The 16,841-nt window shown below is 31.9% G+C and overlaps 1 protein-coding gene across 3 annotated transcripts in view; it reads right to left on the bottom strand.

Moving 5' to 3' along the window:
• The window catches only part of LOC126836837 (serine/threonine-protein kinase BRSK2), a 56,104-nt gene that overhangs the window by 32,537 nt on the left and 6,726 nt on the right, over positions 1–16,841 (bottom strand). For all 3 annotated transcript variants that reach the window (XM_050570491.1, XM_050570492.1, XM_050570493.1), the window contains exon 2: positions 2,386–2,480. In XM_050570491.1, the coding sequence (XP_050426448.1) occupies positions 2,386–2,480 (95 nt within the window). The remainder of the gene's footprint in view (positions 1–2,385; positions 2,481–16,841) is intronic.

Here is a 16,841-nt window from a genome sequence, read left to right as displayed (position 1 = left end):
AATGAAATTAGGTGACAATGATTTATGAATTCAAAAAATCTTCGGAGAACGATCATTATCAATAAGATAAGTACGAAAAATAAAACGGTAATGGACATTTTTATACAGAATCGTTCTGTTTATTACAGTGAACCCGAGCCTTACGGGTAATTAACAGTACATAAACAGTAAGTACAACTTCGTTTAGCCAAAACTTTTCAGCGCCAGGTGGTTTGCTCGGTCCTAACGACCGGGTGTCTTTTACGACTAAAGAAATTGAATTGTTAATTTGTTTCTTATAGTGTCTCGGTGACATTAAACAAGTGACAATTCATACGTTTTGTAGTTTCCAACAAAAAAAAACGTAGCTAGCATTTTAAATTGGTGACGCCGAACATTTAAAAAAAGTACACGTTATATATTATGTTGGCATGGTTGGCTTGCATGAAATTCCTCGAAATTTGCTCTGACCCAGATTGCGTTCAAATGCAGAATTTTCGAACACTACATACACCTATATAAGCTCATCCGCTCTGTTTGATGAGAACGTACCTCGTTTATGGCGTGCCATAGTTGTATACCGAAATAATTGCTACTAACACTTCTTTGTCGAGCATGTCACCCGCAAATCCCAGCGGATCTTCTATCGGAAACTTCTCGCCTGCACTGCAAGTGCAAAACGTAGACCTTAAAACTTACACACGCATGACCTAGTAGGAAACCGAGACCTACGTCACAGTGATTATGCAATGCTAAGACTTATTTCCCGGAATCTTAAAATGCAAGCTTTGAACCGAAATTTTCTTCACTTGTCGGTATAATCTCGTCAAACGTTTGTGTCGCACACTCCAACAATTTTCAAAGCCATTAAATAATCACGGGACGCGAAAACTTTATCTATTAAACCGATTACATATATTTCGCATACGTTAGTCGTTAAGTTTGATAAGTTGTTGGGACGTTCATTGCAAAATCTGTCGCTCTGTCGTATTTGGGTTTTGTTCGACGGTTTATTTAGACCACCGAAACTATAACAAACAAACTCATTAAAACGTATACGCTGCATCGCACATAACTACAAAGTATATATAAACTCGAGTAATTAAATTCATCATAACAAAGACGGTTTTGATAAGATGCTACATTTCCTAGTAGTCGAATGAGACACACAAACTAATTAAGGCGATTTTACTCGTCGTCCAATATGCGTGGTTATTATTTTCCTTCCGTTTGCTATATTTTCTGCTTCACACTTGTGGTCGGCTTATAGTCTTCTCGCAAATGCACGTTTGGCATGCTTGCATTTGGTGAACAAAATTAACACAATGTGCAATGTAATATTTTTACTTCACCTTTTATATTGTACGGAAATAACGCTGAACGAGCTACAGTCGTCCTAGATTGTCTAGGTCACTTGACACGAGCTTTTAAAAACTAAAACCCTTTTATGACCCACATACACACTTATTGTCCATTTAGCTCGACGTTTAATCATTCACGAGCCATTTTCTTTTGTTATTACTATTGTAGTCTCGATGCCTTGTTTTTATTGACCACAAACCTTCGAATAAACACTATAACGACACAAGTGTATTTATCTTGAACACCATCTGTGTATCGACACTACCCTTTTGTGTTCATCATACAAAATAGATAATAGCTTGGGTGAGGGGGGAGTGAAACCCTAATGTAACCTGGTAGTGAGGTCGTTCAAAATGATTACACAGTTAATTTAAGGAACACAAAGAAAATAATATTAAATGGTTGGATATAATACTGTAAAGAATATATTTTTGAATTTTGGATGCGTCACCACAGCTTTAGCATAACAGTTTGAAGTGACGGCCTAACTAGATATTGAAAAATCGCCACCTCAAACGGTCTACTATAGAATATAATGTTATGTGTATTTTTTAAGAAGAGTAAAGAAAGTTATAAAAAGATAGTATAACGTGTGAAGACTGAAGTTCGATATTGTATAAAATTATCGAATTTACTTATTATACAAAATACATGCAAATATTATTGTGTTCAATAAACAAAAAACCAGTCAAGAAGTTATCCATAGAAGTATAAAATTAGATTGAAGTATGAAAAAGTAGCAGTACAATTAAGTTTTATCTGGTATGATTAAATCTTCACATCGTTGTATATACAACAACTGATCGATAAAAAGGATATTTTGTTGTCGAATAAAACAATAAACGAAAAAAAAATCTATCTGAAGAGAGAAAGTCCATGTTAAAAAATCGACTAAACTCGGTCGATTCAATGAGCACCGACGGAACTAGAAAACTTTTTTAGTTCAGCCATTCTAAACTAAGTCCTACTTAACTTGGGAATGCGATAATGCTCTGGTATGGGTGACTTTCTTTTTATTAACAAAACTAAACTAACGACGCTTACCTTTTGCAGAACCGATTCGCTGAGTTTTTCTCTGTTGATTATTTTTATGGCCACTTCTTTGCCGTTCACGCAGTGGATTCCCAGCTTGACCAGTCCTAAAATAAAACAACAAACGTATACTCAATTAGTCATAACGGACCACTAAGTCAATGAACACATTTTCTTCAAATTTCTCATTCTTTCTTAACCAAAGTTAAATGGCACTGTTTACTGTCGATAGGAACACGGAAATAACTGTTGTAGAATTTATGAGAATTCTAGAAACTTTAATCCATCACACCTAGTTATTGGAAGTTAACTGCGAGTTGCTTTGCTCTCTCTCTCTCTCACTTTCCAAACAACCACACTGACAAAATTGGGTCGTTTATTTGAATGTAGAGATAAATGACTATTTATTTTAAAATATCCAGCGGATTCCCAGGCTTTTAGGTTGCTTTTGTGACACAGCATATAAATTATTTAGTATAAATTATATATAGGCTTTAAAGTAATAACATGAATCATAAAAAACAATAACAATGATAAGTCATAATATTTTCACATCGCAAAGTACCTTCGACAAACGTCATTTGATCTATTAACTTTCTATAAAGCTGCAAATTATATTGTATACTATATGTGTGTGATACGTACATATATATAACACAAAACGTGTTTACAGTATATAGTATAGGCAACAAACTCGTCTTAATAAGGTTAAATTCCATTTACATGTCCGTTTGACAATACTCAAAGGGTTCTTGTAGTGTATTTTCCTAAAAAATATAGCATTTTTTTTTAAACGACAGGTCGTATTTGATTTTACTCTCGTTCAATTGTCGACGGGTAGTCTACCACACCATTGATTCACTTACACGTGTCCCTATTTCTGAGAACTGCACACCACCTCTTTAAAAAGGAATATTACATTATGGGCAATATTTTTTAGAAAACTTGATATGTTGGTAAAATGCTCATATATTGAACACACTTATTTAAACTTTTTGTTACCTTTAAAAATAAGGTTTTACCAAATTTGAACGACGACAACACGTGCCGCAAAGCTGTCGAAGCATCAATCAGAGTTGCTTTATAAGCCACACACTACAACAAAATTTAAATCAGTGATTTCAATCAAAATATTTGTTGGATTTTATTTTATTGGGACCTAAATAAGAAGTAAAAATGTATTTCTCATATTCTCCCCTAATAAATCCCAAACGTTTGAGAAATCTATTTTTGTAATAATTCCTATTATTTTCAATTAGAATACAAATTGGTTATTTGCAACTAATAATTCATAATTATACGTTCCAAATACTTGAGCCAATAATCCCCAAATTTGTAATAACAGTTGGGGTTTTACTCTGGGACTTTGGTGTAATTATTGTAACAATTCACCCTTATTTATTATCATAATGTAAGACACTTTGAACTACATTTGAAGTTATTAGAGTTTAATTACTCTGAGTAAATTCTTAAAGTAATGATAATAAAAACTAGTTATCGACCAGTAAAAATTGTATGCAAATATTTGGTTTTCTAAAAAGTTAGTTAAATACATACATTCCCATAAATACTTTAAATGTTGATAGAAATCTGGAAATAAAGTTGACAATTTGGCAATTCTATAATATTGTAATGACAAAAATAAAAAAGGCCTTTAAAAAAAAAAAACTACAAAATTGTAATTATTTTCCAAGAAATTGAGCTTTTTAACTCAAACGTTAAATAGATCATCCGATATAGAATCGTTTTTTCCTCAGGTGACGAGATATGAATATTTCATTATTTATACATTATATATGCTCAAGACTCGACACATCTGTGCGAGTAAAGTGAATGAAAACATGAAAAACAAATACCGCCAAAGCCCGCGAGAGATGAAATACTTATCCAGTGCAGATATACACATATTATATACATATACATTTTCTTTTCAAACTTCCTTTGGCTGAGCTCATACGACGGGCACGTTCAATGTATCAGTTATTATATATTTTTCACGAATTCGCGTGCGGGCTGCGATTACGTTTTATCTCTACGGGGATAAACACTAAACGCGGTAGATTATTATTTACTCGCAAGGACTACAGCACACACGAGGGTAGGTTGAAGATTTTAACGAGCAAAATTCACGATCAGATGCGCTAAAACGGTATTTAATTATCCGACTCGGCCCTAGGGGTCGCCATTGCTACGGTCGCAGTTCTGTTGTTGTGTTATATAGTTCTTTTGCCAGCTATAGAATTACACACAAGCAAACAGTTTCCCTTCTCGATCATTCCCTGCCTCGCCTCCAGCCGCCCCTTTGCCCTCAACACGTTATACACAAATTTCACCCCTTATTTGCACTAATCGTCGGCGCTGCGTCCAGTGGTAAAAGAGCTTTTGAAAACGCACGCTTTCGGACCTTTTCCGGGTTCTTTTTGGATATTTCAACTCGAGTCACTGTGCACAATAGTATAACACAATACTGTACAAAAAAAAAAAGCAAACAATACCAGAAAGAGATGGAATTATAGCCTTTCTATAAATAAACACTTATTGACGACTACTTTTAGACGTGCCTTGTAAGGTTTTCTAGATTTTCTCACAAGAGTATTTTTTGTACAAAATATAATATAATCTGATAATCTACAATTTTCAGAAAAATCGGATTTCTTTTTTATATATTCCATTTCTATAGATGGCACCGTTTTCAATCGTTTCTCTGCCAGCTTATTTTTTATTTTTTTTATCAAGTCTTCCTTTGTACGTTTCATCATTTTTCTGCTAAACTTTTTTCCCGAAGCTTTATTATATGCGTCAAATCATCCACACCTGGTTCCTGTCTCATTGTAATCGACATAGTCTTGTATTTTACCTTCGATCAATACACTCTTTATTAATCAAAACTTTTCCGTCTTGCCTTTGAAACTCGTTCGATTACTTCACCTGTTATTTCTTGCCACGGTGTTTTTTTTAAAAATGAAAAAAAGTAATCGTCTTGCTACCTCATATTACTATAATCACTTAATTTAAACGTTTAGGCACCAATCTAATTTTCGTAACTGAAAGCTAATAAAAATAGCCTATTCCAATGATTTAGCCGATAAAAATGGTCTTTTTATTTTATTTATTATTTCACTCACATTTCATATTGCTACAGTACTCAGATTTTTTTCGATTTTTTAATACCTGGTCTTTATTTTGTAATATTATGACTCAAAATTTCTTGATTTGAGAATCATTCTGTTTGTCGAGATTCTATTATCTATTTTTTCTGATTCGATATGTTTATAACTTTCTGACAAAATTCTAACATCTGTAGAGCCAGCCAAACAGGGTTTTAGAGTAGGGTTAAGAGGACGGATATTCTATACATTGTACATAGAACTGTCTTTTTTAGCTATTTAATTTCCAGAATCGTCATAGACTTTTAATTATTTAACGATAGCGATAACTTATCAGCAATGTTAGCAATGTTATATGAATTTACATGTTGTTTAAGAAAAATATAAATAAATTCTTACTGCTACCATAGTTTGAGTTTTTCAAATAAACAAATTGACGGGCTCGTGTAATAGCTATAGTTTGACACTTTGACAAGTTAAGCTAACCTTTTATACACTACACGTGCTTTCCATTATTAAATAGCGGGTCAGTCAAAGTATTGTATGAGGGTTTATTATATGTCCCAAAAGGATCGTTGCCAGAACGGATGGGAACAAACGTAAAAATCGTAGGTGCTTCCGAATATACCGGAAATCATTCTTTGTTATGTATTATTCAAACAGCTTATTCAATAAGTGGCCTTTACCTGTTAGATGCTCGCCGTTGGCATAACAGAATGCACTTAAATTTTACATTTATGCTAATTATAATAGTCACTACTGGGAAGCACAAGCGGTACACTTACAGACAGCCAAGACGAGGGGCAGTGAAGGAGAAGAAGAAGATCAAACGTGTTTGCGGCTTCGACGTCGGGCATTGTCATTTATATTCTTCTCGTCGTATAGATCATAAATGAAACACGAATGACAACCTCCCAACCTCCGTTTCCTTAATAATAATACTTCTTCAGCCCCCCTCTATTGGATAAAGACTTTGAATAGCCCGTCTCTAATTTCGGATTTAGAACGACATTAATTAATGGAATTTGTTCATTATAAACATTTTCAGTTTACTTTGATCGGCCGACGCACATAAAGTTCATAAAGTTAATAATAAAAGGGTCACTACGTGCTATTAAAACTATGTATTTTACTTTGTTTATACTGTACTTTATTGAATTGGCTCGAATGACCTCGCAGATCACATATTTAAACATATTTCCGTTCCTTTTATGGCTTTAGTTGTCAATATCGATGCCTAAAAGGTATTTTTTTACAATGGTGCTTTAATTTTTTTATTTTTTCTGTTTGGACACATGTTAAAACTACGCTACTTACTTTTTTTTTAATAAATTGTATGTACTAAAGGATCTTTTTCTTTTCCTTCGTCTTATCCCTACTAATTGGGGTTGGCTACTGTTGCCTTGAACATACCAGAACTTCTCATATCATTCCCAATTACATCCAATCACATTTTTTTCGGTCTTCCTTTCCCCTTCTCTCTACTAACGTTTATAAAGTCATTACCAGTCTTACTGCTCAAAACATGTCTAAGCTATCTCAGTCTATTCACTACCATGCTGTCCGCTACAAAACGACGACTATGCTACCTATTATGTATTCGTTTATTTTTCTATCTTCCCTCAACACTCCATTCATACACCTAAGTATACATACACAACTCTAAAGGATAATATATTTAAATTAATTTATTATTTACTCATTTATTTCAGCGCAATTAAAATTACATTACATATTTGATATAATAAAAAAAAATGATTGAACTAATTCATTAACGAAACCATTATTCCAAACGTCATAATGGAATTTTGGGATATTCGTATTCCAAAAGTACTCTACTATACATAAGACCCCGGACACTGATGAAAATTAACACGGGGAATATACTTATCACACAAAAACGCGGCGGTCATCGTCTTAAGTCTACACCACTATAATGTTATATCTATAAATTATTATTATTTGTTGTGTAAAAGAAAGACACAACCTGAATGACCCAATGACCCTTCTGCTTTTGTCTATTTTGCGTACACATTAATATGTTCAAAACAATCATTTACTGGTAAACGACACTTAAAGTTATGACTTCTTACCGTTTTCATAAATACGACATTACTACAAGTAACAACTATAGTAGTAAACACTACTATGACAAACTTTGTAGATAAATATATATATATATACATATTTCAGTATTTCACTAAACGACGACGAAACCGGAGACTAGTCTGTCCGCTGTCCGTGCACGAACAAAACTTAAACCACGCGACCAATGGCGCACACTGTAGATTTTGGATAATGAAACACCTTTGCGGCCTATCGCTTTACTGCAAGTACACAAGCCTTTAACACCCGCCTAAGGGACATTTTCCGGGACTGCCGGTCGTTTTCCACGCGCGTGCCGTTAGCCGCTACAGCATAGGCGGTGCCGGCAGCAGCTCTCGTTCCCTACCGTAGTAACCTCACGGCCGGTCCATTATAACCGGGGTCTGATCAATATAACGTACGATTCTTCCCCTTTTCCTGTTCGCCGCCGACAACAACAGTGAAATGTGAATGTTGTGCATTCCAACACCACACTGTGTATGACGAATACCTGTAAGTATCTTATCATTGGCTATGCACATAGTCGGCGTCGTAGTTAATCCATGACGAATTCGTCCTGTGAAGTCAATCCGGACAAGGGGTACGACGGTAAACAATTACCATTAGACAGCCGGATAAGAGAGCCAAGAGATTTATTACCAAACCGCATCGCGAGCACTCCGGTATGAGTAAACCAAAAACACGCACGGCCTTTAAGTTATTAATAGTATATAATTTATTAGCAAAGGGTGGAACGCCGGTATAAAAAAATTTACAGTAGAGCAAAAGCCTAAAACATAGCACGGTGGATAATAAAAAGTATTGAATATAAAAATAAATTATTTTACAGCCAATAAAATATTATGTGTTTATAAACGAGTAATTTAATTGTTTGGATTTTCCTCCAAAAGTGCGAATTCGGTATTTTTTTAATGATAACTTATATTTTCATAATCTTTTTCAATGTATAATAGTTTGCTGAACAATTATATTGGTCTGGTCTATGAGAAATGTTATAATATTAAAAAAAATGTTTTTCAAAAATTAAAAACTGACTATTTACCCTGATCCTACCTGCAAAACAAAAATAATAAAATATCAACAAAAATCGCAATAAGAAAATATCAATAAGTAGAAATATAAATCATTCTTTTAGTTTTTATTTAGTTTATAAGCAAGCATTTTACCTTCAGATTTTTGAATAAATTGTATATTATGTTACAGACTCTATAAAATAGTTTATTTGCTCAAAATTAGAGGTTCGCATGGTGTAGAGGTAGTTCGCAACTGATTGCAAGTTTTCCTGAGTGGTCCATAGTGTCTATAAGGTTGGGAAACACTGTTTTAAAAGCTGTATATTATTTTTAGATTGTATCTAGGTCCCAAAACTTTACAAAAAAATCAAATTAAGAAAAAAGTTTTTAACCCTCCTAAGGGAAAATGGGATAAGGGCTAATGATACTTTTTTGGGGTTTTACTTTTATTGGTACTATATCCAAAAAATATCCATGTTTGGAAGGGATTCAAATATTTTTCTAATATCTGTATCGTGCCGTAATTTTAAGTTTAAACATGAATTATTCATTTTTTGGCGTGTTTCTCGATTGTACGTTTAAGGTTTGGTGTTCGAAAGTATATTTATCTATCTAATTTATAGACTTGCTACTTAACAAATCGGTCCAGCGTTTTATAATAAAATGAAAAAAAACAACACCTTCTCAACTCCACATTAAAGCCAAAATAATATCATTGTTATTTATTGGAATTACAATTTTTTTCATGTAGTTTTATGAAATGTTGACATGTTAGATGTTTTTATATCATTAAACAACTAGCTAAATGGTAGCTAAATGGGCTGATGATAGTATATATTTGGTTTTTTAGTCTGGTCAACTGCATATTCCTATAGTCGAACAGGAATGAAAAGATCACTGCATTAATGCATCACTGAAAGTTGGATGTAAATTTAACCCATGAATCTAAACACAGTCTGTGTATTTAAAAAATGACTGTCTAAAACACATGTTTCGTCAAGAGTAATTAAAATAAACGGGATGTTAGCATTCTTGACCATTATAAATGAAATTATTATGAATAATGTCATCACGAGATAAATTATATCAAACGTTTCAGTTTCACAATGAAAAATTGTTTATTTTAGTTTTGAAAAAGAAAGAGAAATGTATAATTTCTTGTCTTTATTAGTTTATACTGTGTTTCCTAGGTTCCCAAATTATTCGAGTAATGTATTTATATCGATTGTTAGTTGCTTTTAAAGTTTAAACCTCTCTTCCTACTTTTACTCAAAAATAATAAGTAATTGTTAAGATTATTTTCAATTTAAAAATAGTTTTTCCGACATCTGATGTTCTAATATCTAAAAACATATTAAGTAGTATGAAGTATTTTTTTTAGTTTATTATTTTTTTTGAGAGGATTTTAGGATTTTTTAGGTAAATTTATATTCAAGAAGAAAATATACAAATAATAAATATATTATATCCGGCAGGCATACAGTTGGTAGTTTGCCAAATAGATTTTCATGGTATGCATTTACCGATACAGCAATTACATGATATACAATATACATTATTATTTATTCGGCGAGAAATCTATGCATATAATTATTTATTTTCGTAGCCAATGTGTCGTTAGTGTTATAACGTATATGGCGTGTAACGGTCCAAAGTTTTTCCTGAAGAAACCAAACGTATGATAATAATAATTAAGAAAAGGCGGGTAGGGTGTTCGGCCTCGTTGCGCGCTTCTTTGATTATGCGAACCGCTCGTTTGAAAGTAAAACTTTTTAGCACGTTAACACTGGAATGTGTTATAAACTTTGTGAAAACTTGATGAAGCACAGTGGTTTCAATCGGTTCAGTTGCTGTACGCTGAAACGCGGTAAAAAAAATTCCATATCCTTTGAAACCCAACTCTTAGGCTTTTTAAACGTGTAAGATATTCGAGAACGGCTAGTGTATACTTGGTTACAATTATGACTCTGGCCGATCATAATAATTCTTAAGCATTCAAACATATGTGTTCAATTTGTGTTCATACAAACATATGTGTGTAGTTGATATGCTACAATGGACATAATTTATAGCAACTCATCCGGGAGTTTAAACGGCGGCAAAGGAACGGTGTAAAGCGCAGTCGACCAAACGGGCAAAGCCATAAAAACTGGATTAATCTCCCGAATTGACTTATTAAATACCCACGGTAATTCGTTAATGCTTTTCTCTCACTATCTTTGTTTTAAATTATTTTGTTCACTCGAGTTAATCCTGGCGACAATCAAAACGAACAACGTATTTAGTTCACAAATAAAATCATTTTCACCCAGTTTTTGAAGAAAAAAAAACATAGCTAAAATAGCATTTAGTATAGTCAGTGTTGGGCATTTTTTAATCGACTAAAAAAAACAATTATTCGACGGTCATTCAAAGAAATTATTAGAATAAAACAATTATTTAGATAAAGTTCAACGAATCGCAGCTTTAGCAAAACCACGTCAACAGACGCAAAATTAAGCCAAGGATTGGAGCCAAGGGATTCGCTCTGTTTTATTATTATTATTTTTTTTGGTTCTTCTGCTATTCAGCACAAAACGGCACAAATCAAATCTTCACAAAAGCATCAAGTCAACGCAAAAATCAATAAGAATAAAAACCTCCTTGCTTACGACAAACGTCAAAATATGGTAATCACCCAGTAGTGGTTTGTAAAACTTATATTATGTTTACACAAGTACAGCAACTCGCAGAATTTTACACTGGCAGTACTTTGAGTGCCTTAATATAATATACTACATGGGTCGTTCATTATAAAAGTGATGTAACTCCAAATTTTTAAAATATACAAATTTTATTTTAACAAAATCACATTTAGTCAAAAAAGCTCGTTATTTCAAAATTCAATTATAAAGAGATATTTCACTTTTGCAATGAACGACACTTATATTACAGTTCAATAATCTAGTGCACAACATTCTATAACTATTTAAGGGGTAAGAATTACACAATACACAGTGAATATAAATATCAAAATGTAGTATTTACCGACCCTAATTTTGTAGAACCTTGACATCAATTCAGTGACGGTGATGGGTAACGTACACAATGTGTACACAACACACAAGTGAGTATCAGGTCAGAAAAATTATTTTTTAGTCCACCCCAAACTATATTCACATACAGGAGATAAAGTAATACAACTAGTCATGATAAGTGCGTGCACGTCACTAGCACAAATAGAATTAATTGAAAATTAAAAGAAACATAAAAGTCTAAATTTTATTTTGTTTGTTGCTAAAAACAATTTTTTTTCAAGATATATTATCTCTTAAAAATAACTCTGATACATTACAATTACTCCTTTGGTAATAAGCTATAAACTAATTGAAATAAACTGTTTAATTTTGTCTAATTTTTACGATATTTTCAAATTTGTATTGTGCTTTTTTATTATATTATGCTTTTAGCAAAACATATTCTGTTCTTTATAATAATAGTATCAGCTTGTATGTGCTGTCGAACGGCAAAGTGATGTGACGTGTTTTCCAAAAAATAAAGTAAATAGTAATAAAATATTTGTAAAAGAAAATTATAAAAATGATCACAAAATGTTGAAAAAAATCAAAAAACCGATTGAGAATCACACTTAAATATGTGGTAGAATAACCCACTGAATTCCGGAAATCCCTCGTGTAAATAGGATGCATTAAAAAGCGTCGCTGGACCCGGAAAGCAGAAGAACTGCGGTTATCTCAACTACAGCTATGGAAGTCATAAATATCGATTTTGGATTAACGCGCCGAATTTAAAAACCCGCACTGCCGTTACAAATTCGGATAACTAAAAGCAAAAACCCCTGCGTCAGCTATAAATATGTAAGAGTTTGTGTTTGGGTCCCAAGGGATATAAAACTATGTATACCAAAAAAATGAATCGCTGAGAGGGCAAATCTCAACTCTGATTTGATCCATATTGTTTCGTTGCTGATCTATTTTATACGGAAAGTCGGAAACCGTTTATAATGCCTGCAGATTTTATTTAAACGTATTTTATGTAGACCCGACTTTAATGACATTAAGTTTTGTATAACGCAACTCTACCTAAAGGTGTTCTTTTTCGCAAACTCTATACTTTTTTTAACAAACGGAAAGAGTTATTCGAAAAGCGATTTCGTGAAAGATGAGTATTCTTCAGTCAAATAACACGTCGTATAGCTTGTGCGTCGGTAGACAATCTTAGGGCCAAAATACGTATTTGTATTAAATTACATTAGACTTGTAGTGCGAATACTTGACGGGTGGAGCTTTACATTTTCAAAATTACCGTAAAAAATATTGTACGGAGCTCCCAGAGGAATAATATTGGAATGTTGTTGTTACAAAATACAACACAAATGGTATACGTGGAAAATCTGGTCCAAAACAAGTCGGAAACGGATTATAAAGTAGGTCAAAATTAATTTTACCTACGGATTGAATTCCTTGTAAATCCTATCGAGATATTGCTTCTTCTTGACAACATTTCAAGTAAGTGTCGGACAACTTGCGAGGAATTTTTCATTAAAATGTTATTGTTTTTTCTCGTTCCCTATTCATTACACAGAATTATCAACTTCGAGTTATTCACTCTTGTTCCCGGAAAAATAATTTGTAGTTTTTACTTTGTATCATAAATACCAAATAGTTAAAATTGTTTAATTATTTCTTAAGCTCTATTACCTATTAAAACTTTAATAATTACATATTCCAATTATTAAATACACTACATCTGTATTAAGATCCAGAACATTTAAAAACATCCTTACCATTATCAGATTTGCTTCGAAGCGTTTGATTGTGATGACTATTTTTCTATTGCTTTGACCCAACTTTGCTAACTTCTTACAGTACTTATTTATATTTCAAATTGTTTCAGATGTGCTGATTTACTTGTTATTATTATCTATAGGCTATTGGTAGAAAAATAAGTTTATGATAATTATAGGTTAAAATTGTACTGATAATACAATACAAATTTACGATTATTAACAACATTTTGCGATTTTACTATGAAGAAATTATTAAGTCTAATAACTTGTCTTTTAACTTTTAAAGTTTTAATAATTTTTTAAACTTTTAAGATCTTGACTGGTTCATAGTTATTGAATCACTATGTATTTTTTTTTTTTTGAAACATGTTATTCATTATACTTTTCTACAAATAAATAACATTTACAACACAAATAAAATTTATCCGATATTTTCATACATTTACATATTGAAAATTTTAAATTCGTGTTTCAAGTTTTGTGATTAAATTGGTTTCACCACTAGACCCATCAATTATAGAAGTTACCTTTGTTATTATGTTTCATTATCTTATTCAAAAGGATTTTATGTACCTGTTAAACTATATGTTTGTAAAATAATATGGTAAACTGCCATTTTGTACTTGATGTATGTAATGATGCACAAATATGAAATAATAACTAACGCAAGTCGTAACTTTAACATTCAATATTATTATTATTTAGTGTTGTATTCAACACTATGTGTTGGTATAAAGATCCGATCGAGAAGTCTAGTCGTTTTGGAGACGATGTACACACACACACATAGGTTTGGACATTTCTTACTTATTTAAATAATAAATACAAAAAAAAAATATATTTTTGTTTGTTCAATGTAAAAGTGAATTATCTCCTTGTAATTGAATTTTTAAATAACGAGCTTTTTGTAAATTCATGTGTATACACAACAATACATGTATTCATTATGTTTTTTCTATTTTTTATTTATTTTTGCATTTATTAAAGTTGCTTCTCTTTTATAATAAAAGATGTGACTAAACGTGACTCAACTAAGCAAACATATGCATATTTTAAAAATTTGGAGTTACATCACTTTTACAATAAACGACCCATTTATTGAAGATGCTGTTGCCCATATTGCACATTATGTTATAATGTGTATAAAGTACCATGATATTTTAAATAATACATTTGTCTGTGATAAACCTTGTCTCATAAATTATTGATACATCGACACGTATCATTTGAATAATGAAAACGTATGCGACTTAGTCTTGGCGAAAACTGTTACTTAGAGTTGTTATTTTCGAGTACAGTTTGAATGCATAATCGAGTTATTTACCAAAACACTGTTGTTGAATCATTTACACGGATATTGACCGCACGTTTTATGTTACTAAGCAAAATCCCTGCCAACATTATCATCATTTAAATAATGGTTCACGAATACTTCTAATATACTAGATGTTTCCTCGAATCTACAGCACGGTAACTAAAATATAACCAAGGTATATTTTCTGGATTGAAAATTGCAATTAGCGACACGCGAAATTGTTTATGGCCTATTTGATATGTAAAAACATATTAAGTTTAAAATATTATAGACGCGTCAAGTTTTTATTGTTACTCTAATATAAAGGTTCATCAGGTTTAATATAACCTGATGTAGAATAAATTGTTTTGAACATTTTTAATAACGTTCAAATCGCATTATTCAATATGATATTTGAGAGGAAGTCATCTTAATTGTTTTGAATTATTATAATATTGACATTATAAAACTATGTTTTAATTTTTAACTGACTTTTATAATCGATTTACTTTACAGTCCAAATTTTGCATTCTAATTAATAAGTCGTACTGTCATCAAGTCTGAACAAGTAATAATATATATTACTTTTTTTAAGTTAATGAAATACATATATTAAATTCAAAGTTAACTAAGTCATGTTAAAAATGATTATTATCAACTTAACGAATTGCCTCATGTTAATTTGCAGTTAAAAACGGGTACTTTCATATTTTTTATTTATTTTAGAATATTAGACAAATTATTAAACTAAGTTAAAACTGAAAAAGGGGTTTAAATTGTATTAAAATTAACGTAATTGTTTCATTTACCTACATGTTATAATTTATTGAGAGTATATTCAAAATATGTTGACGGTTTAGAAGATGTATTTTAATGATCTTTTTAGTTAATCGTTTGTAAAAGAATACGCCAAACCGCGGTAAGTATGCTATTATTTGTTTTTGTTAAATGGAAAAAAGCGTAAAAGTCGATTATAAAGCTATTGCGAAATGCTAGTCCTTTGATTTCCGACTAGCGGATGACCTTCAAAAGTTTTAATCGCTCGTTTTTAGTTATATTTCGTCGTTTGTCTTGAAATTTGTTCGAGATAAAAGGTTTTTTAGCCGTAAAGCGTATATGGACTTTATTTCGTTAAAAAGGTAATTTGCAATTTGTTTGTTAACTTGTTTAATTTGTTTGAAAAAACTGAAATGAGAATACTCGTTCAATTCGGTAACGGCGTCAAAAGTGCTATATTACAACGTACAATAATAGTCAAATATAGGCCACAATGTATTTCATCCGTAACCACTAATGAATTTAATTCACTTTAAGACGTTAAACTTTAAACGGATTTCGTCGCGTTATGGTTAGTCTTAGGTGTTATTAATGTATTTGCTCTGAGGGTAGTTTGCATAGCTATCTAGTTTAGTCTTTGTGTGCGTTAACCGTGCAAACACAACTGTTATTACTATGTAATCAAAAGTATTCGTTTATGAGGTTCGACGGTCAGAAATTATTATTAACAACCAAAATTACAGCTTTGCAGAGGCAATCCGATATTTTCAATTTCATCCGCTTTAATCCAATTTGAATACATCATTGTTTATGCAGGTATACCCGCGAAAGTGGCGTTTGTTTAATATTATCTGTAAAAGAGTAATTTATTCCATTTGACGCGACGTGGAGTACCTCTAAATAATTTAGCTGTTAAAACCGGCCGTACTAGTTAATTTAATTATTGCCCAATACGTCAATAAGTTATGCTTCTACCTTCGGACTCCATTAAACGGATTACATTAATCTACTTGGCCATACACGTTTGGCGATATGACAACGTTGTAGGTAATGTGCAGTTACCGCATTATGACTTTCATTTTAATATGTTTTATTTTTGGATTCTGAAAAGAAACCTAATACTCGTAGTTGAAAAGTAATATAACTTAAGTACGGTGTACGGTCAGCAATAATGTACAATTTTTGTAAGATTTATGAAAGAAAGCTGGAAGTAGCTGAAATGAGAACGTTGATAATGGATACGTATATGGTCTGACTAGTTTAGAGAGAATACATAAAAGGGATTTTGAAAGTTGCGCCAATAGCAGAAAAAAGAAGATAGGAAAATGAAATAGTAAAACAGGATGAGGTTTTTAGGAATGAATACGATGTTTTGGTGGAAT

This window comes from Adelges cooleyi, unplaced genomic scaffold (assembly GCF_023614345.1).
Source record: "Adelges cooleyi isolate 19-005CV unplaced genomic scaffold, UGA_ACOO_1.1 ACOO_flye_CR_arks_rails_tigmint_CR_PRNA_247, whole genome shotgun sequence".
In the NCBI taxonomy this organism is placed as follows: domain Eukaryota; kingdom Metazoa; phylum Arthropoda; class Insecta; order Hemiptera; family Adelgidae; genus Adelges; species Adelges cooleyi.
This window is presented reverse-complemented; position numbering and strand designations above follow the sequence as displayed.